The sequence below is a fragment of the Anolis carolinensis genome, chromosome 4 (genome assembly GCF_035594765.1).
Source record: "Anolis carolinensis isolate JA03-04 chromosome 4, rAnoCar3.1.pri, whole genome shotgun sequence".
Taxonomy (NCBI): domain Eukaryota; kingdom Metazoa; phylum Chordata; class Lepidosauria; order Squamata; family Dactyloidae; genus Anolis; species Anolis carolinensis.
In genome coordinates this window covers 9,983,963-10,011,897 of record NC_085844.1, presented here as the reverse complement: position 1 = coordinate 10,011,897, position 27,935 = coordinate 9,983,963, and the positions used below count along the sequence as shown (strand labels likewise).

Here is a 27,935-nt window from a genome sequence, read left to right as displayed (position 1 = left end):
GGAGCTTGGCTATGATGATTATGTTGTACCCTTACTGAACCAAGAAAAAAATTGTTCTTTCTCTTTCTATTATTTTCCATCTACAACAAGGTGTCTCTGCTGGATGAACACATTCTTTGGGAAATTGAGGAAAAATAGAATTAAGTTATGAAGCATCTGAATGGATTTTTATCAAGTCTGCTCTAATGTATATTTGAATATTTCAACTGGAAACAAGGTAGGGCAGTCGAACCATATTTCCCTTCACTATCATTTCTTCTCCATAGACTCTCGCATTCTCTATGTGTCACATTGTCTTCACACTCTTACTCTTACTATTGCCTTGATCCTTCTCCTAATCAAAATGCATTGTATTAATGTCTTAATTAACATCCCCTACAATCATTCCTTTCCGGGTTTTAAAATCCTGCTTTGGCTTTAACTGTTCTGAAATATTAGGAATCAACATATTTCAAGTTAAGCTTTGGCCAAATCTAATGCAAACAAATCAAGGAGTAAAGTGGGCACCACCCTTAGAAAAGCTAAAACACCTTCTCTTATACTGAAGGAGAACTGGGGGCCCGTCTAGGCAGTACCATTATCCTAGGAGCTCCCAGTTCAAACTGGAGGGTGGCCAAGCAACGTTCCTTAAAAACACAGGAGGAATCGCTGCAAAGGAGGGAAACCCTGAAATAAAAAGTTCCCTTTTTATCTCCTTTCTGGCCAGAAGAAGCACATCTTTGTGTGTTTGTGTGACCTCGTGTTCCCAAAAATGCATGTTTTCCTACTCTCCCCCAGTCTGGACTCCCTCCGTGGCTCCTCCCCCCCCCCCAACTTACCGGAGCCTTCAACAGAAGTAGGCTTGAAGCCTTTGCCTCTCTTCCTTCTCCTAGGAAGATCCAACAGAGAGCCTTGGAGCAGAAATCCCCCTCCCCTAACCAAAGCCCCCTCCCCTCCCTTGGCTCTTCCAAGGGAGGGGGAGTGAAGGAGAGAGGCTTCAGACCTTGTTGGAGTCTTCCCCCAGTAAGTGCAGGGTGGAAGGGAGGCAGAGACTGGGAGTGCCAATGTCCACCCCTGCTTATCTCGGATCAGCAGGGGTGAGCATCTGGATACCCCCCCTCTGCAAAATCCCATGGTTTAGTCCAGCTGTGTGGCCTCCATACCAAAAGCAAGTGAGATTTAAAATCCCACTTGCTCTCTGATCTTTTGCCTGTCTGGAACCGCCCTGTGTGTGTCTCTGTGTGTTTGATAACCATCAGCTGTGCAATTGGAAGGAAAGAGTGTTGATAAGGTGAAATGCACAGTGGGCCTCTCTGCATGCCGGGAACCTGCCGGAGGGGCGGGATGTAGCTGGTGCAGATATTTCCCATTGGGCACAGCATTTGTCCTGAAAGGAGGGATTAAGGAAAATAGGCCTTTCTTTTATCCCTCCTTATTATCCAACATTTTCACTTATCTAATGTTCTGCCAATTCTACTGTATTTGTATTTTTATTATGTACTGTATGGCATCAAATGGCTGCCATTTATGTTGTCACTCCAGGCATTTTATAGGTTCTCCATTCTCTCAATTCACTCCAGGCATTTTATAGGTTCTCTATTCTCTTTGTAGGCTACATTTCCTTTATCTCAATAGATTTTGGTATTATTTTGAATATCCACACAAAGTCTGTAGGTGTATCTTCTAGGGATATGGAGTATCACCATAATATCACACTTGATAGATTGATATTTTTCCAATATGTTCAAAGTGGAAAAATATGTGTAGAAGTTATCTAACATGTTAAGGAAAATATAGCAATTTCCTGGGTTCTAAACTTCACTATTGCTGGACTTCAGTAACTTCATGCATTTATTCTTTATTTTGCAGTCATTAGAAAGCTTAAAAAGTGAGATACAACTATAAAACCACAAGCGTTTTTGAATGTCCTTAGTACAAAAAGAAATCTGTCGTTTTTTTCAAAAAATAAGTCAATTGCCACCACCCAAAATATACTTTAACCATTTGCCCTGTTAACAGTAATACAATATCTAGTTCCTCATTTTTATGTCTGAAAACCTCAATCATTCATGAGTCACCCCCAAATGAAAGCAAACTTTTCACCATGTTAAAATCAAAACACTCTGTATTTTTCTATGGCCTATCTCATACATAAATTGGACAATAGACATTTGAACTTGTTCCCAACCTTTTAAAAAGTATTGTATTTTTGTTTCACCATGTGAGAATGGATTGGAACAAATGGACCAATCTCCCTTGGCAAAAAAAAAATGGATTCAACTTGAAGCCCACCCTGGCATTCCAGGTAACATCTGGCTATGTCTGGGGAGGATCCATCTTTTGGAGGCTCTGATCACAATTTTGCTTTACAGCAGACCTGCAGAACTCCCAGTAGTTTCGACTTCACACCAATAATTCCTGACCATTATACAAGCTAGCTATGATTTATGTGAGTTGCAATTCCAAATTCTAGAAGTGCTGTGGGTTGTGCAAGCCTGCTTTAAACTAAGCAAAGTCAGGGAAAAGGTTCTGGTTCTTCTGCCATGCTGACAACTGTACTGGATCCTATTTTTCCCAATCAGTTATCCTTATAGCAAAAGATACACCATCTCCTATCAACATAGAAGAAGAGAGGAATCCCTCCTTGATCACACGTTCAGATGGCCAATTCTGACATCAGCAGAAGTGGTTTCACACCTCGCATGCTTTTCACAGAGTTCCCAGGATAGTGAGGAAGTGGCATCAGTGGCACTGAAAACAGAGGACAACACAGTAGGATCGATTCAAGCCTTACCTGTATGGAGAATAGCATGTCATTGTACAGGATTCATGTAGATGTCCTCATGGATCATCTCAGACCTCTCAGAAGCACAATACTCTGAAATAGTTCTGGATTAAGTGGCCAATGAAGATGAGATATTGGGGTCGACCAAATGTGTCATATGGCTATACTAGAATAATTTCCTCATGTATTCTTTCTCCAAACAGGACCATCCCTCCCTACTTCTCTCTCCCTACTTACCTCCCGCTTCTCTCTTACTCTCTGGAATTTGTCTGAGAAGCACCTTCATTTTGACCATGGGAAGCACACTTTCTCTGAACTATACAGACAATCAACAAAACTATCCTGGAAATTATTCAACCTGTAGTGTCAGCTATGGAAATGTTCTCAATGAAGCTGAATTGTTTTTTGAACAATTTCTCAGTATAGCATTCTTGTCCACACGCAACTCAAATGTGCATGTGGTTTTTTTCCTAAGCTTCCTTATTGGCATTGTGGGGATGGTGGGGAATGGAAGTGTGATTTGGCTGCTTGGCTTTCATGTTAAGAGAAATAATTTCACCATCTATGTCTTGAACTTAGCTATCGCTGATTTTATTATGCTTGTGAGTGTAACTGCTTTAAGTGTCATAATATGCGTTGATCTATCAAAAGAATATGATATCATTACAAAGGTGTTGTTTTTGGGGCAATTCATTAGCTTCACATATTATGTGGGTTTATACCTTCTGACAGCCATTAGTGTGGAAAGGTGTCTTTCCATCCTCTTTCCCATCTGGGTCCATTGTCACCGGCCAAAGCACCTTTCCATCATTGTATCAGTCCTGTTCTGGATAGTGTCTGCCCTGATTACTGTAACTGAATTCTTGCTTCAATATTTTTGTTTACTAGACTTTTGGCTTACATTTTCTAGGATTTTTTCTGGTATAAACCTATTTATCTTCACACCAGTCATGGTGGTCTCAACTCTAATCCTTTTTATCAAGATGTCCTTTAGACATCAGTCAGGAAAACTGCACAAAACTCTGCTGATTGTTCTCCTTTTCTTCATTATCACTGCTGTTCCATTTAGCATTTTTTTCTTCTTCTCCATCATTGATTATAATTTTCATTCTATTGCCCTTCCAATTTATCACCTTTTAGTTGTTCTGAACAGCAGCATTAACCCAATTATTTACTTTTTTGTTGGGAATCAGTGCACCTGTAAATCCATCAAAGTTGTGTTTCAAAATGTCTTTAAAGATGAAACAGAGCTTACGGAAGTAGGTTAATATTAATGACCTAATGACCTAACAAGGGAACAGAAATTCAAATTCAGATTCTCCTAAAAAAGAATTATTAGGATAGTGAGTCTTGTTGAAATCATAGAATGTAAAAACAGAAATTAGGGAAAACAACCCAATGGTGTTATCATCTTTGGGAAGTCAATTTTGGACAAAACAAATTCTAGTTTTATATGCAGTAGAGTATCGTTTATCCAAACTTCGCGTTTCTAATGTTCTGTATTATCCAATACAGTTTGCCTTTTAGTTGTCAATGTTTTTGTAGTCAGTGTTTTCAATACATTGCAATGTTTTGGTGCGAAACTCATAAATACTGTACAGTAATTACTACATAACGTTACCGTGTATTGAGCTGCTTTTTCTGTCAGTTTATTGTAAAACATTTTTTTTTTGTGCTTAATTCGTAAATTCATAACATAATTTGACATTTAATAGGCTTTTCCTTTAGCGAGACTGTACTGTATATGTAGTATTTGAGTAATTGATATAATCAAAATCCTAAAATATAAAAAACAGGCGAAAGGAGGGGGCAGTCCAATCACAGAAATTCAAAAATCCAACTTCCTTTTTGGATTATGTTCTTTGTGCCATATTTGTTTAAATGATTGAAATAATTATAATATATACTATAAAATGTAAAACTTGGACAATATAATTGTATTACATCAAATGTGTTATATGACTGTATTTACTGCCACTATATATGTTGCTATATATCATTAGTATTTTTGTTATGATTGTTACCTCATTAAATCCCAAAATACAATGAAATAAGAAGTCAACTAAGCCTCACATGAATATACAAAAACATTTTGAACTTTCTAGAGTGTACTTAAAATATTTTTTCAAAAATGTATCTATTGATGGCGGTTTCTTTTACTAGGACAAATATTAGAATGTATAATATGGTTCATGTTCCTATTTAATAATCTGATGTTCCTGGTATGATATTTCTCCTAGTGTCATTGTCTTGGGTACACCAGAAACCAACAGCCACAGTGATAAATAGGAATACTTAGGTCCATCCTTCTTAAGTGAAGCAGTGTGTGTGAGACCCAAATTGACATACAGATCAGAAAAAATTCAAAGGTGATATCATGACCAATTAACCCCATACTGTCTGGCTTCAGGCTATTTGGATATCTCCTTCTATAAAACCAATAGAATCCTAAGATCTCTGGAAAGGCCTTTCTCTCTCTTCCATCATCTTCTCATGCTCATTTTGGTGGCTGCTCCCTTTGGAACTGTCTTCCTAGACAATATTGGATTAGTGTCCAACTATTGCTGATGCTTATTACCCATGCTAGAAGTACAGTTAACTCCTGTGTCTTATACAAATTAGGAGCTTGTCTACATTGGTCAGAAATACTGAACTGGACAGGAAATCACTCCTGGACATTCTCAACTATGTCCCATAATGTGGGATAGTTCCAACCAGTCAATCCACACAGCTGGTATAGCTATCCCTCTTTTTTCTGGGTTCTGAAGTACAGGTGAAAAACAGATGATAATTACCTGGGCTGTCTCTTGTCACCACATCAGCTGGGCTGCAGAGATCCAGAGAGCTTTTGGCCTTTGTCAGGTGCCGTTGTTGACATCAGTGAAGGGCACCCACGCTGATGAGAGTTAGGGGTTCCATTCCTGTATACGTGAGGACCATTTATATAGCTCCTCAGTATCCAGGGCTCATTTGAAGCAACAATACTCTGGACTAGCCTTGGACATTGCAGCTTATCTAATGAGCCCCTGGACAAGCTGTTATGTACATCAACTCTAACTTGCGTTATGATACACTGCTTTAATAATAATAATAATAATAATAATAATAATAATAATAATAATACTTTATTTATACCCCGCCACCATCTCCCCAATGGGGACTCGGGGCGACTTACATGGGGCCATGCCCGGGAAAAATACAATATAACAAAATATAAAAACAACATATCATAATACAATTACAACAATACAATAAAGGATCATATACAGTACAACACAAAATCCAAAAAGCAATATAACAGGGCGGGCCGCATGAATACTCAGTTAAAACTCGGGGTGGGAAAAGGATAAGAATAAAACCACAGGGAACTAGGGAAAAGATAGCAAACAGTCTAGAGGATAAATAATGGGGGGCGTAACAAAAAAGCGTGTAACAGTTACTCTCCGAAAGCACATCGGAAGAGCCATGTTTTTAGATCTTTCCTAAAGTCTGAAAGAGTGGAGGCTTGCCTGATTTCAATGGGCAATGAGTTCCACAAACGGGGGGCCACAGCAGAAAAGGCCCTCTCCCTTGTTCCTACAAGGCGGGTCTGGGATAAAGGCAGTGGCGACAGGAGGGCCTCCCCTGACGATCGCAGAGATCGGGCAGGTTTATGGTAGGAGATACGGTCACGAAGGTAGGTGGGTCCCAAACCGTTTAGGGCTTTATATATGATGGTCTGCACCTTGAATTGGGATCGGAAAATGAACGGTAGCCAGTGGAGCTCCTTAAACAGGGGAGTAGATCCCTCACTGCTAGCATGCCTTAACATGATATCGCATCTAGTCTACTGAAGTGAAGAGCACACAGCAGCACGAGCCATTAGTAAAACATTCTTGAGCGCCGCAGTGTATCCCAAGATCAAACTGTTGTTGTTGCTGCTGTACTTTCCATTGTTGTTGCCGTTGTTGTCATTGTTTGGGGCATGCTAAAACTAGCAATATGCTGCTAAAGCCATTAGCGCATTATTCATGATATATGTTTATTATAATCTCTAGGGTACACTATTCTTTGTGATAATATTAATGGCATGTAAAACTCTGTAATTGTAAAGTACATTTTTCATGAATTTGGACTTTGGGCTAACTGTTATGATCTATGCTCTCTGGTGTTGAATAGTTATGTGCATTTTGACATTTGTTCAGTTACTATTACTGTTACTTGATCTTTATCATGTTTGGCCCTTTTTTGAAACCGATTACTATAACACAATACTTGTGTTACATATTATTGGCAAACTAATAAAAATGCAATGGGACATTCCTCTACTCAAAAGGAAATCTCACTGGATTAAATGTACTTTATAGCCACTTGTATGGGAATAAGATTTCATATTATAAAAATATTTTTAAATATGTATGGTTTTATTACTGTGTCATCTAAGACACTAAATCTGTAAAATTGAAAGGAGACTTGGGTTTTAATAACCACGTCATAAGAATATCACTGTTGAAGTTTTGAATAACTATAAGAATATTTATGTTTATTCAGTGAGATCAGATTGGCCCTCTCCTTCCTAACATTTAGGAAACTACTTAAAATGTAGGTTTTAAAGCAAGCATTTTGAGAGTGAGATGGTGCAATGTCCAATGTTCTATGTTTCTGGTTGTCTATGTTTAATGTTGTAAAGTTCACTAGTTTTAATCTATTGTTATATGCTATTTTAGTTATGTGTTGTATTTTATATTTTGTGAGGCATTGAATGTTGCCGCTTACTTTGTTGTGAACCACTTTGAGTCCCCTCAGGGGTAGAGAAAAGTGAAATATAAATGAAATAATAAATAAATAAATAACCTTTATTCAAAGACAAGACAGCAGTTAATGATGAAGGGTTCCTCAATATAATGGGAGACTGCATTACATTCCGCAGGGCATGTAAGACACACCTGTTTCGGCAGGCTTTTGAGTTCTGTTGCTGATGTTTTAAAAGGTGCTTTTAGGATGTTTTAAAGATTTTTTTTTTAAATGATGTTTTTAAAATGTTTTTTAAATTGTTGATTTTAGCCGGTTCTTGTAAGCCGCTCCGAGCCCTAGGGGAGTGGCGGCATATAAGTTTGAAAAATAAATAAATAAATAAATAAATAATACTGACATCTAAGTCTAAGTGACTTTATCTGCGAAGAATCTAGCAAATTCATTACAATGAGCTTTCACTCAGTCAAGGATCCCTTCCTGAGCCGGGTGTAATAGTCCTCTGACCTCTTGAAGCAGCTCGTTCGGGTGGTTCTTGGCTGATGCAATGTTGGCAGCAATAAACAATTTCTGTGCTGCCTTCATTGCCACAGAGTAGTACAACATGATGTGTTTTGAAGAGGATTAAAACCTTGAACATTTCAAAAGATCCATTCCAAATTCATGCTTAATTTAGTGGTAAATTACAATTCATTACCATTGAGCAAAACCTAGTTTGTTTTTCTTCAGTTTCTTATCTTTCCATGAAATAATAATATGAGGGAATTTCCACCACTCTTAAATTCATTCTAATGATATGTCACTTTCTCTTTTCATGTTTTCTTCTTTACCTTCTAAGCTAATGAAGCTACAGTAATTTCTCTTAGATTCTCACTTGGATTTTCTTCTATCTCTCTAAAACATAAACCTTTTTAAATGTTTTTTTTAATTATTATTATCCAGCTTTTTGTTCTGTTTTACTTTCCCAATCCTCTAGTACTTAAACCTGTGTTTACATCAATTTAAAGTCTATTGGCATTGGCACTAAGGAATCTTTTACTTCTTGGGTATCAGCCTTACAATATTTTGTTGATATCTCCCCATTTGTGCCATTTGAGTCCTCAATGTCTACATTGCATCTACCGTGTTTCCCCGAAAATAAGACAGTGTCTTATATTAATTTTTGCTCCCAAAGATGAGCTAGGTCTTATTTTCAGGGGACGTTTTAGTTTTCCATGAAGAAGAATTCACTTTTATTGTTGAACAAAAAAAAAATGAACATTTATTATATACTGTACAGTAGTTGTCATCACAAACCAGCATAGCCAGACAAACTGTGAATCCTATCAATAATTTCTTGTTACTACCATTATTTCCATGTACAACACTCTATGGTACGTACATTTATCGATCCTGCATGCTCTGGTGTTCTGTTCGGCAGGCATGCTTACAAACAAAAACTTTGCTAGGTCTTACTTTTGGGGGAGGCTTTATATTTAGCAATTCAGCAAAACCTCTACTAGGTCTTATTTTCTGAGGATGTCTTATTTTAGGGGAAACAGGGTAGCAGTCTTCCACTAATGTGCTGTCACACGCTGGGCCTGTAAGAATGACTGTTTACAGGACGTGCCTTCTGTATGCCCAACGGGATGCCGGGGTGCCTCAGCTGAAGGGTTCCTTAGATTTCTCAACACAAAGTTCTAATGAGGCTCAAAATAAGTTCAACAAAGCTCTTTATTTGGGCTTAAATCTTCAAACAAATGTGTTAAAACTTTGGAAAACCGGTAACTTTCTCAATCTGCTATCAGGGGCAGGCAACTGTTGGTAAACTGTTCCTTTTTTCCTTTGGGAAATCTTCTGACCCCTCCCTGGGCAATCTCTCTCTACCCTGCTGGCATGAGGCCCCTACTCCCAGCTCCAAACTGCGTTATGGATAGCCCGAGTGATCCCTTACCTGTAAAGGCTGCTGTGGATTCTGTCAAACTGGAAGGTGTCCCTTTGATTTGCTCCATGAAGGCTGTAGGAACTGTGCTGTGGAACTATTCTTTTATTCCCCCAGCAAAGCTGTGAGAAGTGAAGATTTTGTGCAGGTGGGAAAGAGAATCCCACACGTCCTGCTATTAGGCTTCCAACAGTGAGACTGGGCAAAATCCCCTCTTTCCCTCCAAAACACTGGGAAAAGGGGCAGGTCTAAAGATTCCTGATGATGATTGCCAAGTTGTTAACCCTATGATTGCAATCTGAGAGAAGCTACCTTACAAACTAGTAGTACAAGAAAAGGCTTAAATCTCCTGACACTACCGTGCCAGCACAACTACTCTGTTTCCCCTAAAATAAGACACCCCCAGAAAATAAGACTTAGTAGAGGTTTTGTTGAATTGCTCAATATAAGGCCTCCCCTGAAAGTAAGACCTAGCAAAGTTTTTGTTTGTAAGCATGCCCGCTGAACAGAACACCAGAGCATGCAGGATCAGGAAATGTATGTACCATAGTGTGTTGTACATGGAAATAATGGTAGTAACAAGAAATTACTGATAGGATTCACAGTTTGTCTGGTTATGCTGGTTTGTGATGACAACTACTGTACAGTATAGAATAAATGTTCATTTTTTGTTCAACAATAAATGTGAATTCTTCTTCATGGAAAAATAAGACATCCCCTGAAAATAAGACCTAGAGCATCTTTGGGAGCAAAAATTAATATAGGACACTGTCTTATTTTTGGGGAAACACTGTAATATCGACTAATAATGGATATATATCTGTTGTTGTACTTCTTTTCTCATTTTCTCTGGTTTTACTTTCCCTCTTTCTCTTTCTTATGCATTGGCTCTTGATCTACTCAGCATAACCACTCATTGCTTCATTTCTTCTGCATCTTGAAATCTGGCATCCATCCATTCTGTTAGAAAGTTTACATTTCTTGTCCACTTTAATAGAGAAAAAAGAAATTAAAAGGAAAGAAGAAAAACATAAAGGAAATAAAATGCAAATAGTAATCAATTGAGCAAAAATGTACTGCATATACAAAAACAGAAAATGTTGAACTACTATATATATGTCTATATAAATCTATATAAAATAAGAAAAAGAAAAAGGGAGAAAAATTTCAACACCAAAAAATGTCTCAAGAAAAAAGGATATTGGGGTGCTGTGTAGTTTCCAGGTTGTATGGCCATATTCTAGCAGCATTTTTCCTGATGTTTCTGAAGATGCTAGTCAAAGATGCAGGTGAAATGTCAGGGGTTGGGGATGCTGCTAGAACATGGTCATACAGTCCAGAAACCACACATCACCCCAGTGATTCCAGCCATGAAAGCCTTCAAAAAGAATATTGTTTCTTCCATGTAGTCCAGGGGTCCTCAAACCTTTTAAGCAGAGGGCCAGTCATGGTCCCTCAGACTATTTTTGGGCAGGATTACAGTTTGAAAAGAACATGAACAAGTTCCTATGCACAAATTCCTATTCCTATGTGTCTCTTTGTCATATGATCAACACAGAAGAGAAGGAGGGGCCCCTTCTTTTTGAATATATATCTGGGGGCCAGGCCTGACATCAGCAGAAGTGTTGTCATGCCAAGCAGATTTTTCACATAACTCCAAGTTAGTGAGGAAACTGTGGCAAAAGTAACAAACACAAAGAATGAGAGAGTGAGGACAATGTTTGCAAAGTGATGCAATGTCACACGTGATTCATCCAAATGCACGTGTCTATCGAGCATCTTGGTTGATTCAGGGGCAATATGAAGTATAATGTTCTGGAGTGATCTTGGATTAAGGGGCTAGTGTAGACATTCCCTACAATGAAATGAATCAAAGCCAAAGTTCCGACCTACGTCCCATAATAGATAATCCCTTATATATTATGTCTCCAAACAGGATCATCTCTCTCTGTCTTCTTCCCTCTCTCTGTGGACTTCATCTGACAAGCACTTGCATTTTGACCATGAGAAGTGTACTTTCTCTGAATCGTACAGATGAACAACAAAACTATCATGGAAATTATTCAGCTTGCAGTGGCAACTATGAAAACGTTCTCAATAAAGCTGACTGGTTTCACAACCAATTCTTCAATATAATATTCTTATCCACACTCGATTCAACTTTGCAGGTCATTTTTACCCTTACCTTCCTTATAAGTATGGTAGGGATGGTGGGGAATGGATGTGTGATTTGGCTGCTTGGTTTCTGCATTAAGAGAAATAATTTCACCATCTATGTCTTGAACTTAGCCATCACTGATTTCAGTATGCTTATTAGTACATTGGCTTCAGCTGGTCTTAAGATCTTTACTATATTAAAAGTGTCCAAACAAAATGTCCAAACAGTTCTGTGGTTTTTATGGCAATTCATTGTCTTCACATATTCTGTGAATCTATATCTTTTGACAGCCATTGGTGTGGAAAGGTGTCTTTCCATTCTCTTTCCCATCTGGGTCCGTTGTCACCGGCCAAAACACCTTTCCACCATTGTATCAGTCCTGTTCTGGATAGTGTCTGCCCTGTTTGCTATAATTGAAATCTTGCTTCATTTTTTTTGTTTACTAGATACTTGGCTTACATTTTTCAGGATCCTTTTCAGTGTAAATCTCTTTTTCTTCACACCAATCATGATGGTCTCTACTCTGATCCTATTTATCAAGATGTCCTTTCGACGTCAGCCAGGAAAGCTTCACTCAGTTATACTGATAATTCTCATCTCCTTCACTATCACTGCTGTTCCATTTGGAATTTTTTTCTTCTTGGCTATCATAGATTATAATTTTCACATTATTGCAATTCCAGTTTACAGCCTGCTAGTCATTCTGAACAGCAGCCTTAACCCAATTATTTACTTTTTTGTTGGGAATCAGTGCACCTGTCGATCCTGGGAATCCATCAAAGTTGTCTTCCAAAGGGTTTTTAAAGATGAAATAGATCATGCAGAAGTTAACTGAACATTAAAACACAGTTGTGAAGACAGGGAACTGAAATTTAAATTCATATAATCCTAAAATCTGTGTGTTTGAATAGTGAGTTTTATTGAAATCCTAAAATTAAAAATAGAGAAAAGTGGAGGCAGCCCAATGACATGAATAGTCAATAAAAATTTTGGGGTTAATAAAATTTTTAGACCTAAACATAATTAATTATAGTGTTCATATAATAGATCTTATCAAAATTCTAGCATATAAAAACATTGGAAGAAAAGGGGAAAGTCTTGACACAGGGAAAAAGGAACTTACTATAAAGGATAAAATAAACAATAAAAGAAGTTCAAGAATAAATCCCTGATATCTTCCTGAAATCCCAAGCAACAATTTTCAGTGTCCATTTTCCCTCATGAAGAGTTTCATAATAAATGTCAGTTTTGGCAATCTTAAGACTAGTATCTCCTTTCTCAGCCTTACAAAACCTTGTGAATACCTATGTTTTCGTATTATTCAATTTTGGATTATTTTCTTGGGGCCATATATGTGAAATTGAGTGAAATTATTACATGTAAAATTAATGTAAAGTAATAATAGTGTAGCACTGAAACATATAGTTACATCTATATCTACAATGTTATATGTTTATATTTATACTAGCTACATTAATTCAAATATAAGGAGCCACAGTGGCGCAGTGGATTAAACCCTTGTGCCAGCTAAACTGCTGACCGGAAAACCTGGTCGGCAGTTGAAATCTGCAAGTTGGGGTGAGCTCCCATCGGTCAGCCTCAGCTTCCCATGTGGGGACATGAGAGTAGGCTCTCACAGGATTGTAACACATCTAGGCATCCCCTGGGCAACATCCTTGCAGAATGCTGATTCTCTCACACCAGAAGCGACTCGTAGTATTTTCTCAATTCGCTTCTGACATGATATAAAATAATCAAATGTATCTGCATTATCATCATCTCAGTGAAATCCTAGAGGCCTGCTAAAATCTAATTTTTTTAAAAAAGAGGGCAGTCTTGTCTGTTGGAGGCCAGTGTGAATGTTGTAATTAATCATCTTGATTAGCATAGATGTGGGTGAAACGTCAGGAGAGAATGCTTCTGGAACATGGCCATACAGCCCAGAAAACACACAACATCCCCAATTTCACCTCACTTTCTGTCCCTGTGACAATTGGATTTTGAAAAAAAATGGGCTAATTTCCCTTCCTAGAGGTAGATTTCTTTTGCTTCCTGTTGTCTTACCCCCCGTTCTTAACTATGAGTCATTTGTAAGTTGCATGTTTGAAACTTGGGGACTACCTGTAGTTATATATATTATATAATGATATGTATTGCTGCAGCATTTCTTGATATGTATCAGTATCTTATGTGTATCTTTCTATCTAATCATTCAATTAACAATGAGCACATGTCAGATAAACCTCACAAGTGTAAACAAAAACATTTTGAACTTTCTGTATACTACTTAAAAGATGTTTCCAAAATGCATCCAAAGATTACTCTTTTCCTGTAATAATATAATTTATAATGTGGTCAGTGTGCTTATTCAATAAAGCTGATGTTTCTGGCATGAAGTGTCAGTGTCATTACATGGGGAGTGGATAAAACTCAGGGGCCATAAACACAGTGATTAAGAGGAATATTGAGCACCACCTTCTGGATGTGTCTGTCATGGATAAACCAGAAGGCAAGGATGAGGAGATGCTGATGGAAGGGCCAATAATGGAGCTGGAGCCTGGCAGAGCCGAGCAGCATCCTCAGCCATGCTCTGAATAATAACAATAATAATAATAATAATAATAATAATAATAATAATAATAATAATAGACTGTGCAAGGAAGCTGATGAAACCATTGATCATATCCTCAGCTGCTGTAAGAAAACCACACAGACAGACTACAAACAGAGGCACAACCATGTGGCCCAAATGATTCATTGGAACTTATGCCTCAAGTACCACCTCCCAGCAGTAAAGAACTGGTGGGATCACAAACCTGCAAAAGTATTGGAAAATGAGCAGGCAAAGATACTGTGGGACTTCCGAATCCAGACTGACAAAGTTCTGGAACACAACACACCAGACATCACAGTTGTGGAAACGAAAAAGGTTTGGATCATTGATGTTGCCATCCCAGGTGACAGTCGCATTGATGAAAAACAACAGGAAAAACTCAGCCGCTATCAGGACCTCAAGATCGAACTTCAAAGACTCTGGCAGAAACCAGTGCAGGTGGTCCCGGTGGTGATCGGCACATTGGGTGCCGTGCCAAAAGATCTCAACCGGCATTTGGAAATAGACATTGACAAAATTACAATCTGCCAACTGCAAAAGGCCACCCTACTGGGATCTGCGCGCATCACTCGAAAATACATCACACAGTCCTAGACACTTGGGAAGTGTTTGACTTGTGATTTTGTGATATGAAATCCAGCATATCTATCCTGTTTGCTGTGTCATACAATAAAATAATAGGTGCAGTGCCTAAAGACCTTGGCCTGCACTTGAAAACAATTGGCGCTGACAAAATTACCATCTGTCAGCTGCAAAAGGCCACCCTACTTGAATCTGCACGCATTATTTGCCAATACATCACATAGTCCTAGACACTTGGGAATTGCACAGCGTCCAAACAGTGAACTTGTTTACTAAGTACTAATCTTGTAATAATAATAAACTGTATTTGTATCCTGCCCCATCTCCCTGAGGGGACTCGGAGCAGCTCACAACAAAATGATTATACAAATCATCTCGACAACAACACACATAAATAAGTCCAATTTAAATTAAATCAACAGTTCATAATGAGGCAAACAATATAAAAATAAAGCCGCATTTTAAAATTACATAAAACATCATTCATTAAAAATCCCAGGCACTGTTCAAGTAAAAAGGAACACTAAGATCCAATTTTAGATTTATCTCATACCTCCAACTGTTGGATGACATTAAGTTTACCCATTTTCAAGTACCTGTTTGAATAGCCAGGTTTTCAGTTCCTTCCAGAAAATGGATGGCATGAGGCCTGTCTAATCTCTTTGGGGAGGGCATTCGAAGCCTGGGGGCCACGACCAAGAAGGCCCTCTCCCTCATTCCCAAAAACCACTCTTGTTTTGGAGGTGGGGCTTTGAGGTGGACCTCCCCAGCAGATGTTAGGGCCCAAGCTGGTTCATAGCAGGAGATATGGTCACGTAAATAGACTGGACCTGAACCATGTAGGGCTTTATAGGTAATAGCCTACACTTTGAATTGGGCACAGAAACAAATGGGCAGCTAATGAAGATGTTGTAATTTGTGTGTGTGTGGGGGGGGGGGGGGTATGTGCCCTAAAATTTGCTCCAGTCAATAGCCTGGCCGCTGATCTTTATACTAATTGTAGTTTCTGAGCCATCTTCATAGGCAGCCCCATGTAGAGTGCATTGCAGTAATCCATCTGATGTGTAAATAGGGCATAGACCACCATGGCCAGATCAGACTTTTTGAGGTACGGGTGCAATTGGCACATAAGCTTAATTGTTATTTTTCACATAATTGCCATGATTGTATCCTCCCCAACCTGCTTTAATGAGCATCAGCTGTATGTGGGGGGGGGGGGGGGTGAAGCGATCCATTCCACCTGTGATAGGACTGTTGGGAAACAATTTTTCTGTTGTGTTGGGCAGAAAGTTGCGTCATTCAAAGTTATTTAGTTTTGTATAGGAGCCCCGGTGGCAAAGTGCATTAAAGCACTGAGCTGGAGACCGAAAGGTCGCAGGTTCAAACCCCGGGACCGGCTGGAGCGGCCGCTGTTATCTCCAGCTCCTGCCAACCTAGCAGTTCGAAAACATGCCAATGTGAGTAGATCAATAGGTACCGCTCCGGCGGGAAGGTAATGGCGCTCCATGCAGTCATGCTGGCCACATGACCTTGGAGGTGTCTATGGACAGCGCTGGCTCTTTGGCTTAGAAATGGAGATGAACACCAACCTCCAGAGTCTACACTACACTTGATCTTAGCCAAAAGGCTGAGAAGCGACCCCCAGAGTCAGACATGACTGGACTTAACGTCAGGGGAATTGCCAGGTTTAGCAATTCCCCTGACGTTAAGTCCAGTCATTTCTTTTTTTTTTCCATTATTTGAAATGTATTTGTTGTACAATGCTTTTGACACAAAATAAATAAATAAAAACGTCAGGGGAAAACTTTACCTTTACCTTATAGCTCAAGCATGGGCAAACTGGATATTTTGAATGTTGACTCTCATATTTGTGGGAGTTAAAGTCCAAAACACCTGGAGGCTGAAGTTTCCCCATGCCTGCATAGTTAACTGAGTAGCTGATACAGAATTCTGCTCCTGATCCTGATTATGAAGGGATTTTTCATAGAATATAGTTTAAGATATTGCAATGAGGTGGTAGTAAAGAAGGTGTGTTTCTTTTTTCCTGTTTTCTAAGTGAAGAATAAATACAATATATTTTCAAAAGGCAAAAATGATTTCTTTACTCCTTTACAATATCCAAATACAATATTATTTCCTTCCACTCTTATGAAGTTATTAAAAGATAATGGAAATAATGGAACATAATGAAAAACCATTGGATCAGGTGCTTGTTTTTTTTTCTTCCTCTCATCTCCTTAGCAGATTGTAGGGGTTAATGGAAACCACAAGATCTGCCCTGCCTCCTCAATAGACTACATAGAGACTGCTGGCCAAATAAGTCCCACGTTGTAGCAGGCTCCATCTGGATAAAGTATGTATATTGTCCAGAATGAAAGAAAGTGTGTTATTATCAATCACATGGAAATGGCCCAGGAAGCTACAAACCAAGAAATGCTCAAGATACATAAATAAAGCACTCAACACTGATCTCTAAACTATCCTCAAACTGAAAGGTTACATTTCTGCTGGATTTCTGTTTTGTTGAAGTTACAGTTTTGGAAGCATTTTCCTCCCTTTGTTGCTAAAAACACCCAGAACTCTCTTGCTCTCATGTGGTCTCCATGCTCCACCAAAATAGCAACTCTTTTAGTCCTTATTGTAAACAAAATGCATAGCATTAATTTCAAAACACACACCCTCATGTTGATGCTTTTTCGAGTTTTTGTTGTCCTGCTTTGGTTCTAGCTTTTCTGAAATGAATCAGTCTAGCTCAATACTCAATTTAAGCTTTGCCTGAAGCCAGTGCAGACCCCTGACAGGTCACCTTGAAGAACAACCATGACAACTTCCCTGTTGTGTTCATACAACACTAGCAAATTGCGGGGTTAGATTTTCTAGCTCCTCCAGTATGGCCCTGTGGTATTCTTGGGACAAACGCCTTTCATTTTAATAGAATTTCTATTATTCATGGTTTCACATATCTATAGAAAGTCTAGAAGTAAGTCCCCTATAGATACATGGCTTGTGCCAGAAATTCTTTCCCGTATAGTTCATGGTATGTGTAAATTGAATTCTAGATCCATATTTTTGTTGTCGAAGGCTTTCATGATTTTAGAGTTTTTGTAATACTGGTAGCCAGTATCAAAACAGTAGATGGGAACCAACACTCTGAGGGCAAAGGACAGCTATGACTGAACAAAGGATGCCCCCAGGCAAGAGACAAAAACCTTTCCAATGCTAATTAGGGTGATTAACTGAAACATTAATGCTGGCTTCCCAGTGACAAAGGACTCTTGCCACACCCTGGACTCTACACAGATATATATTCTTTCCTTTCCTTACTTAGTTTATGCATACCTCACAACCTCTGAGGATGCCTGCCATAGATGTGGGCGAAACGTCAGGAGAGAATACTTCTGGAACATGGCCACACAGCCTGAAAGACATACAACAATCCATATTTTTGTTCTTCTCTAACAACATTCCTTTTGAGACTATATTCCTCCTGTTTCTTCTTTCTGTTCTTAAGAAAGGAATGTCATCGGAAAATGAAATATGCATCAAAGTCATACAATAGCTCTACCTAGATTGATGTTTCCAGTCGAGTTTTGCTTCACTTTGCCAGATGTCAAAGAATGCCCCTGAAGATCCCTCTACACTGACTCTAAAATTCAGCTTGGAGATGGTTTAAACTGCATGAGTTTTGCTGTGAAGCACCTACAAATAGTACAAGAAATTGTTTAAAGCTAGGACAGCAGTCACAGTATACTCTGAATGTGGATAAGAACAGAATCTTGGAACTGCAGAATCCATGGCTAGACTGCCTTCAGAAAAAAAAATTCAAAAACTATTCCAATGAGATGCACTGATGCACAGGTCCAAGTATCCATTCAGGGTCGGTGCTGGGCCATGGCAGGGCACATGAAAACAAATGGACAGATGGTGAAAAATTCTCATGAGAATCTGAACATGATATAGTGAAATATGGTAACTTTTGTACCCGAGAGTACAACCGAATCATTATTTTTTCACTATTGTCATTATTATATCCCTTTTCAGCCTGCTTTAATGGACATTGGCTGTATGGGGTGAAAAGCAATCCATTCAGCCTATGATGAGAATGTGAGGGAACAATTTTTCTGTTGTGTTAAGCAGGAGTGTAGAGGTTATTTAGTTACTGTATATACTTGAATATAAGCCTAGTTTTTCAGCCCTTTTTTTAAGACTGAAAAAGCCCCCCTCGGCTTATACTCGGGTGAGGGTCCTGGTTGGTTTATATTTGGGTCAGCTTATACTCGAGAATATATGGTACATTTATTATTTTTCTCTATTATATTATTGGTATTATTACATTTATTATTTTTCTCTATTATATTATTGGTATTATTACATTTATTATTTTTCTCTATTATATTATTGGTATTATTACATTTATTATTTTTCTCTGTTGTTGCTACTACTACATTTATTTTACTCTATTATTATTATTATTATTATTATTATTATTATTATTATTATTATTACATTTATTATTTCACTCTGATCTTATTATGATGATTATTATTATTGCATTTATTATTTTACTCTATATATTATTACATGTATTATTTTACTCTATTATTAGTAAAAGGATACATAAGCACATTTACATTGAAGAAGATGAGATTAATGATTTAACCAGAGTTGAACAGTCATATCTTAAATTAGTTTGATCTAAATATTCAAAAACATTTAACCTACTGATGCCTCAATTAATGTAATTTTTATTGATATCTGTTTATATTTTAGAAATTTAGCACCCTCGGCTTATACTGGAGTCAATGTTTTCCCAGTTTTTTTGTGGTAAAATTAGGTGCCTCGGCTTATATTCGAGTCAGCTTATACTCGAGTATATACGGTATGTATACTTAACAAATAATAAGGCACACCTTCTTCTTGCCAGGATAAAAAGAAATAAACATATGCTTCCAGTCCCCACCTTGAATGTTTGTTAAGTCATTCCCAGGCTCTTTTTGTCCAAAGCTACAACTCTGGTTTTCCTTTTCTAGCTGATGCAGAGTTCTGGTCCTGTTCCTTCATTGAAGGGATTATTGATAGCATATACCTTAATCAGATGGTAAAGATTTCTTAAATCACTCTTGAACCTGATACATAATCTGCTTCTACAGATTCTGCATCCATAGATTCAACCATCCATAGCATGAAATTATTTTAACCTCCATATAGCTAACCTTGATTTTGTCATTTTATATGTGATACATCATTTTATTACACTGATATATATATACAATGTGACTTGAGCATCGACAGATTTTGTTATCAATGTGGGATCCTAGAAACAAACACCAGTGGATACCTAGGACCCACTGAATGAACAAGAAGCTTCTACAAATCAAAAGTATGTTTGTTGAAATGTGCACGGTTTATACAATTAGCTTGTTAGGGGGCTGTTTTGGCTTATTTTCTAACACTGAAAAATAAATACAAATACAGTAGAGTCTCAGTTATCCAACATAAACTGGCCGGCAGAACGTTGGATAAGCGAATATGTTGGATAATAAGGAGAGATTAAGAAAAAGCCTATTAAACATCAAAATAGGTTATGATTTTACAAATTAAATATCAAAACATCATGTTATACAACCAATTTGACAGAAAAAATAGTTCATTACACATTAATGCTATGTATTAATTACTGTATTTACTGTATTTACTAATTTAGCACCAAAATATCATGGGGCTGTGGCGCAGACGGGAGAGCAATGAGTCACTGACCAGGAGGTCATAAGTTCGAGGCTCGCTCGGAGCTATGTTTGTTTGTCTTTGTCCTGTGTTAAAAAGGCATTGAATGTTTGCCTAATATGTGTAATGTGATCCGCCCTGAGTCCCCTTCAGGGTGAGAAGGGCGAAATATAAATGATGTAAATAAATAAATAAGTAAATAAATAATGATATATTGAAAACATTGACTACAAAAATACGTTGGATAATCCAGAATGTTGGATAAGTGAGACTCTACTGTATATTTTAAAGGTGAAAATGGTTTACTTCTTTGGTGAGCCAAAAGTTCAACTACATTTTTACTATTACTAAAAATGATTCTCTGTTTCTGATATATTTTTATTTTTTTACATATCATAGGATTAACGAGATCCATTCTGGGTAGGCATACCATAGAAAGCAAAATGCAAGTCGAAAGGACTGTATCTAGAAATGACCACACCACCTTCTGTAAACTATTTCTAAGTTTTTGCATTTAAAGAATGTAGTATTCTCTTGGTAAAAGACTCCCTCCACAGTTATGACGTTGTTAGAAGATATAATTGAAGGAAGAGGATTCTTCCAATAGATAATAGAAAACCAAAGGGTCAGAGGCTTGTCTATTTCTTCCCTCTATTTTCTCCCCAAAGCTTGTAGGGGTTGATGGAAACTCTGGTATCTTCACTGCCCTTGCATAGACTGCATGGAGCCTGCTGGCCATACAAATCCCATCTGTAGCAGGGCCCACTTGAATTAAATATTTGTACTGGACAGACTGAAAGAAAGAAAGTGCTGGTATTAATGACGAGGAAATGACCTTGGGAGCTTTAAAAAGCCCACGGTTCCTCCAGCTACAAACATAAATCACTATATGTCCACCCCTAAACTATAGTGAAAAGAGTATTATCAAGTTTCAGTTTGGATTTATAGTTACCCTTTAAAAGCAGCTTCCTTCCTTGTATTGTTGAAGGCTTTCACAGCCGGAATCACTGTGGTTTTGGGTGATTTCCTGGCTTTATGACTGTGTTCTAGCAGCATTTTCTCCTGATATTTTGTCTGCATCTGTGGCTGGCAGAGGATCTGATGGTAGTGAAAGAAGTGGAGCATCTATACCTGTGGAGCGTCCAGGGATAAATAATTGTAAAGGGTGCAATTAGCCAACTAGACTTATGTATGTTGCGTGAGATCCACCCATTAGGATGTGAGTAACTGTCTGGATGGGATTTTTTTTTTCTTTTTGAACCTGCTATAATGCATTTCTGAGCGCTTGAGCTGGAAACAAGGTAAGACATTCTATCCATATCTTTTTTTTTCTCCATAGACTCTCATGCTCTCTCTCCCCTCTTTCTAATGAGTATTTAAAATCTTAATGTCTTCATGGTCCTCCAAAGAGCAACCTCCCCTAGTCCTTATTCCAAACAAAATGAATACTATTAATTGGAAAATCCACACCCTCGTGTTCATCCCTGTCTTGTTTTTTGGAGTCCTGGTTTAGTTTTAACTGTTCTGAAATGTTATGAAGCATCCTAGTTTGATACTCAATTTAGACTCCAGCTGAGGCTGATGCAGATCCCGGACAGCAAATATGGAATATACCCTGTTGTGCTCATGCAACACTACGAAGTAGCTGGACTAAATTTTCTAGGTTCTACAGCACAATCCCATGGCATTTGAAGGCTAAACATATTTATTTGCTGGGTTAGATTAGGTTTTGCTATTATTCATGGTTTCATAAGTCAAGGATCTTATCACCTGCAGATACAGAGTTCATACCATACTCAGAAGTCCTTTTTCCCCAAAGTTCATAACATGTGTAAATTGGACTTTAGATGCCTGCTCTTAATCCTCTCCCACAATATTTCATCATATATTGTATATATATCAAAGTAAATCTGAAAAAAGAGAACAGGGGAAATCATATTTTATGCACACACGTGATTTCACTTGTTTTCTTGAGAAAGCAATGGAGTAGCTAGGAAACTGAAAGGTGAATTAAAGCTACAAAATAATGGAGCCTAGATTTATAATTCCCCAATGTTCTGTTGGAATTAGAATTAGAGTTAAGACTTTTGGAGCATCTTCTTTCCTTGTTGCTAAAATACCCAGGACTAATAGGCACTTGATGGTCTTGCTTCAACTTTGCGGAAATTAATATTTTGTTATCTTGTAACTTCTCTATGACTAGGTGTTCCTTCTGGATGAAGCAATATTTTTGAACACAAGAAAATAACTTGAAATTACACCTGAAATGTGTGAACTGAAAATGTTCAAGCCTGTTTTAACATATTTCTGAGCATTTGAATTGGAAACAAGGTAAGACATTGTATCCCTATTTTTCTTGGCTATATATTTTCTTCTCCATTAACATGCAAATTTACCCTCTAATGTAATTATGACATAGTCTCTGTTGTGTCCATGCAACACTAGGATGTTCTGGATTAGATGGGTTTCCTTTACCCATAAGGGCAACTCCAATAGAAAGGTAATCGGTCAGATGGTGAATGAAAGAAATGTAGCACACCCCTTTATCTGTGGGTCAAGCAGACACATTTTTATTTGTCCACATCTGCCAAAATATATCTACTGAATGTCTCTGTGATATTTTGGCACTAGAGGTCCATCATTTCAATAAATGTTGCTGTTATCCATGATTTTGCATATCCATGCAAAGTCTGGAAACATGTGTCACACGGAGACAGGATCATTCTGTACTCAGAATTCTTTCTCCCCTTGATTCATACCACTCTCATTTCAAATCCCTCTCCAACAAAATGTATATAGGTAGATAAATAGATAGTTAGATAGATAGATAGATAGATAGATAGATAGATAGATAGGCTTTCATTTCTATTTGTTGTGAAAAGAATGGTGTGTACAACTGAAATGTGAAACTAAACCATAATTTAGCTCTACCTAAACTCACAACTTGGGGCCCCTGATGGCACAGCGTGTTAAAGCACTGAGCTGCTGAACTTGTTGACCAAAAGGTCCCAGGTTCAAATCCTGGGAGCGGAATGAATGCCCGCTGTTAGCCCTAGCTCCTGTTAACCTAGCAGTTCAAAAACATGCAAATGTGAGTAGATCAATAGGTACCGCTGTGGCGGGAAGGTAACAGCGATCCATGAAGTCATGCCAGCCACGTGACCTTGGAGGTGTCTACGGACAATGCCGGCTCTTTGGCTTAGAAATGGAGATGAGCACCAACCCACAGAGTCAGACATGACTGGACTTAACATCAGGGGAAAACCTTTACCTTTAGCTAAACTCACAATTGCCTAATGTCTCTTCTGTCCAAATTGGGCTATGTGTAGATGTTACCTAAACTAGTGATTTCATTTTAACACAGTGCAAAGTATACTAGTTCTAGAACACAAACTTCCTTATCTGCATTTTGGGGATATTCAATGATTCCAAAACTTTGGCCATGAAGGGTAAACACCGATTACCAATAAGGGTCATTCTGATGCATATTTATGTTGAATGTTAGTAACTGATACTTTCATTTTATACTTCCTCCATTAACCATCTCATGCATAAGCAAGATATGCTTTAAAATATTGTGTACACATTTGCTTCACTTTATGGCAAAAAGGTGGAAGACAAGGCCTATGTCTACATTGAACTCAGCCTGAAGCTAGTGCTCTCAGTGCTGATTATAGGCAGCTTCTTCTGAGGAGGATATATTTCTTTTTGTGCTTAAACCAACTTTGCTCTGAACTAAACAAAGTTGGGGACCAGTCTATAGTGACCTTAGGTTTTGATGCATGTGAATACCTTAATTGGATCCAGTCTGAACTGCTCAGTTAATTGTATGCAGAAGATACACAACCAAAGGGGGATTACAATCCACACAGATGGGGTGAGTAATCCCACATTAAGTGATCCTAGGCTGGTTAGAAAGTGCAGACAGCAGTGCTGAAAGCAGGTTACTTTCCCATTCAATCAATGAGGTGACAGCCTGGCTGTCCTAGTTGAACATGGTCACCTATTCTATGCAGTATTCAGTCAGATGTGTGTGGCCACTATCATGGTAGATCTGGAATCAATCTAGATCTACAGATTTTAACTATATGTTTTATATTTTTATATTGTATTAACTGTTTGTAATGAATTTTATTTACTGCTATGTTTTAATTATGTGTCGGCATTGAATTGTTGCCAATTGTGTACACTGCCCTCAGTCCGGGAGGGATATAAATGTTGGAAATAAATAAATAAATAAATAAATAAATAAATAAATAAATAAACTGGCCTTGGACTAGGTGACCAGTGTAGACAAATGCCTTAAGATAAAGTATAATTTTTATTTTAATATCACCCTTCATTATCTTAATTTTCTGTGTGTAATGTGAATGTTACTATGTTTGATTTTAATAAAACATATAATTCCAAAAAGTTGTGATGCATCAGAATGGATAATTCTCTCATGTATTGTGTTTCCAAACAGGACCATCTATCTCTCTCTCTCTCTGTGGATTTCACCAACAAGCAGTTTCATTTTCAACATGAGAAGTGTATTTTCTCTGAACCTTACAGACAAACAACAAAGCTATCATGGAAGTCCTTCTACTTGCGGTGGCAGCGATGAAGACGTTTTCAGTAAAGCTGAATGGTTTAATGACCAATTCCTCAAAGTAGCATTTTTATCCAAACCTGATTCAACTATCCATGCCATTTTTATTCTTACTTTTTGTATAATCATTGTAGGGATAGTGGGAAATGGATATGTGGTTTGGCTGCTTGGTTTCTGCATTAAGAGAAATAAATTCACCATCTATGTCTTGAACTTAGCCATCGCTGATCTTGGTATGCTTATAGGTTCATTGGCTTTCAGTGTCCCTCTATTCAATACTGAATTAAAAGTGGCCAATGTTCAAAAGATACAGTGGTTTTTCTGGCAATTTGCTCTCTGCTCATATTCTGTAGGTTTGTATCTTCTGACAGCCATTGGTGTAGAAAGGTGTCTTTGCATTCTCTTTCCCATCTGGGCCCGTTGTCACCGGCCAAAGCAGCTTTCCATCACTGTTTCAGTCTTGTCCTGGATAGTATCTGCCCTGTTTTGTATTACTGAATTCTTGCTTCATTATTTTTGTTTATTAGATCTTTGGGTTACATTTATCAGGATTATGTTTGGTATAAACCTCTTTATTTTAACACCTGTCATGGTAATCTCTACCCTGATTCTATTCATCAAGATTTCCTTTAGGCATCAGTCAGGAAAGCTGCATACTATCATACTGATAATTCTCATCTTCTTCATAATCACCGCTATCCCATATGGTACTTTTTTCTTCGTGTCTACCATCAATTATAATTTTCATTCTATTGCGGTTCCAGTGTTTAGCTTGTTAGTTATTCTGAATAGCAGCATTAACTCAATTATTTACTTCTTTGTTGGGATACAGTGCAACTGTAGATCCTTTGAATCCATCAAAGATGTGTTCCAAAGAATTTTTAAAGATGAAACAGAGCATGCAGAAACCATAATGACATAGTGACAAAGCCAAGATACTTAAATTTTAATTCGCTATCCTTTTTCCATGTCAGGAGCAACTTGAGAAACTACAAGTCGCTTCTGGTGTGAGAGAATTGTCTGTCTGCAAGGACGTTGCCCAGGGGACGCCTGGATGTTTTTGATGTTTTTACCATCCTTGTGGGAGGCTTCTCTCATGGTCCCGCATGGAGCTGGAGCTGATAGAGGGAGCTCATCTGTGCTCTCCCCCGGTTGGATTCAAACCGGCAACCTTCAGGCCAGCAATCCAGCCTTCAAGTCATCATCCTGCCAGCACAAGGGTTTAACCCACTGAGCCACCGGGGCTCCATTATTAACTATCCTAAAAACCATTCTAGGTGTTCGGTAAAACTCACTATCCAAATAAATGGCTATTAACTATCCTAAAAATCATTTATTTGGATGTTGGATTTTATAAAGATCCTTGGCTTTAGACTAAAAGAAAGAGGAAGGAAAATTGAGAGCAGTCTAACAGTAGAAGTGCAAAGACCTGGCTACATGGCAATACAAAATGATCCCAGGAATAAATCACTGATATCTTCCTCAAGTTCCAAATATCCAGTATTAATATCTCTGTTGTTGCAAACCAGACATGGGCAAACTTCAGCCCTCCTGGTGTTTTGGACTACAACTCCCACAATTCCTAACAGCCTACCGGCTGTTAGGAATTGTGAGAGTTGCAGTCCAAAACACCAGGAGGGCTGAAGTTTCCCATGCCAGTTGTAGACTCAGTGCCTCATCCACTTTTCTAAACTTCATTTCTTTTAACTTTGGAATTTCTCTCATTGCTAGCCCGTTTGCAGGGAGTGGAATTCTTATTCCACATAGTATAAATAAACATTTATTTGGATTGGAATATACAGTATATTGATGTGAATAATTGTCAATGGCATCTTTGTGAAGTCAATTTTTCCATGTTATAATTTCCATTTGTCAAAAAAAACCCAATTAGTTTTATCAAAATCACTGCTTCTAATATTAATATTCAGGACATTATTTTAAATATTTATAACTGGAAAACTTTGTATTGTAATTGAATTGTATACTGTGTGTGGGTTAAAAATTGATTATATCCATAACAGATTTGTAGAAATTCTGTTGGTGTAGTCATTGCTGAAATACAAAGTTTCATGGTGAGGTCATGTATGTGTAAAATTTTATTTTGGATTGTTTTGTGAATGCCATATATGTCTAAATAATTGATATCTTAGTATTTAATAATACTACAATTGTATAATAATACCTATTTCATAATCATATGTAGGGTAAAGGTTTTCCCTTGACATTAAGTCTAGTCATGTCTTAATCTGGGGGTTGGTACTCATCTCCATTTCTAAGCCGAAGAGCTGGCATTGTCCATAGACACCTCCAAGGTCATGTGGCTGGCATGACTGCATGGAGCACCATCCTTCCCACCAGAGCGGTACCTATTGATCTACTCACATTTGTATGTTTCGAACTGCTAGATTGGCAGAAGCTGGGGCTAACAGCAGGAGCTCACCCTGCTCTCCGGATTTGAACTGGTGACTATTCAGTCAGCAAGTTCAGCAGCTCAGCGATTTAATCCACTGCACCACCGGGGGCATTGATGACAATCATATGTATCACTGCTATATTTATTGCTATCTATCTCTATCTATGTCTATATGCATTTATTTATTCAAAATGTACAATGTGCACATGTGCAGTGAAACAATCAGGTGAGATAAGCATCACATAAATAACAAAAAACATTTTGTACTTTTGTTTGTAAGTCGGATGTTTGTAATTTGGGGACTGTCTGTAGATAAAATATTTTTCCAAAATGCATCCAGAGATGATATTTTCTTTCACTAAGTTAAATAGTACAATTTGTAATGTCGCCTATATGCTTACTTAGTAAAGCTGATGTTTCTGGCATGACGTTTCTCA

The 27,935-nt window shown here is 37.9% G+C and overlaps 2 protein-coding genes across 4 annotated transcripts in view; both read left to right on the top strand.

Moving 5' to 3' along the window:
• The window catches only part of LOC103278488 (mas-related G-protein coupled receptor member H-like), a 71,692-nt gene extending 57,726 nt beyond the window's left edge, over positions 1-13,966 (top strand). For 2 of the 3 annotated variants that reach the window (XM_008108317.3, XM_062979982.1), the window contains 2 exons: positions 91-217; positions 2,968-5,846. In XM_008108317.3, coding sequence (XP_008106524.2) covers positions 161-217; positions 2,968-4,032 — 1,122 coding nt within the window. In that variant the 5' untranslated portion in view covers positions 91-160 and the 3' untranslated portion in view covers positions 4,033-5,846. Of the gene's footprint in view, positions 1-90; positions 218-2,967; positions 5,847-11,352 lie in introns of those variants that run through there. The other variant, XM_062979983.1, reaches the window with a different exon arrangement.
• Positions 13,967-19,346: 5,380 nt separating this feature from the next.
• On the top strand, positions 19,347-26,666 carry LOC107982764 (mas-related G-protein coupled receptor member H-like). Its single transcript, XM_062979979.1, has 2 exons — positions 19,347-22,825; positions 24,960-26,666. The coding sequence occupies exon 2, from the start codon at positions 25,018-25,020 to the stop codon at positions 26,005-26,007; it is 990 nt and encodes a 329-aa protein (XP_062836049.1). The 5' UTR covers positions 19,347-22,825; positions 24,960-25,017; the 3' UTR covers positions 26,008-26,666.
• The last annotated feature ends 1,269 nt before the right edge of the window (positions 26,667-27,935 follow it).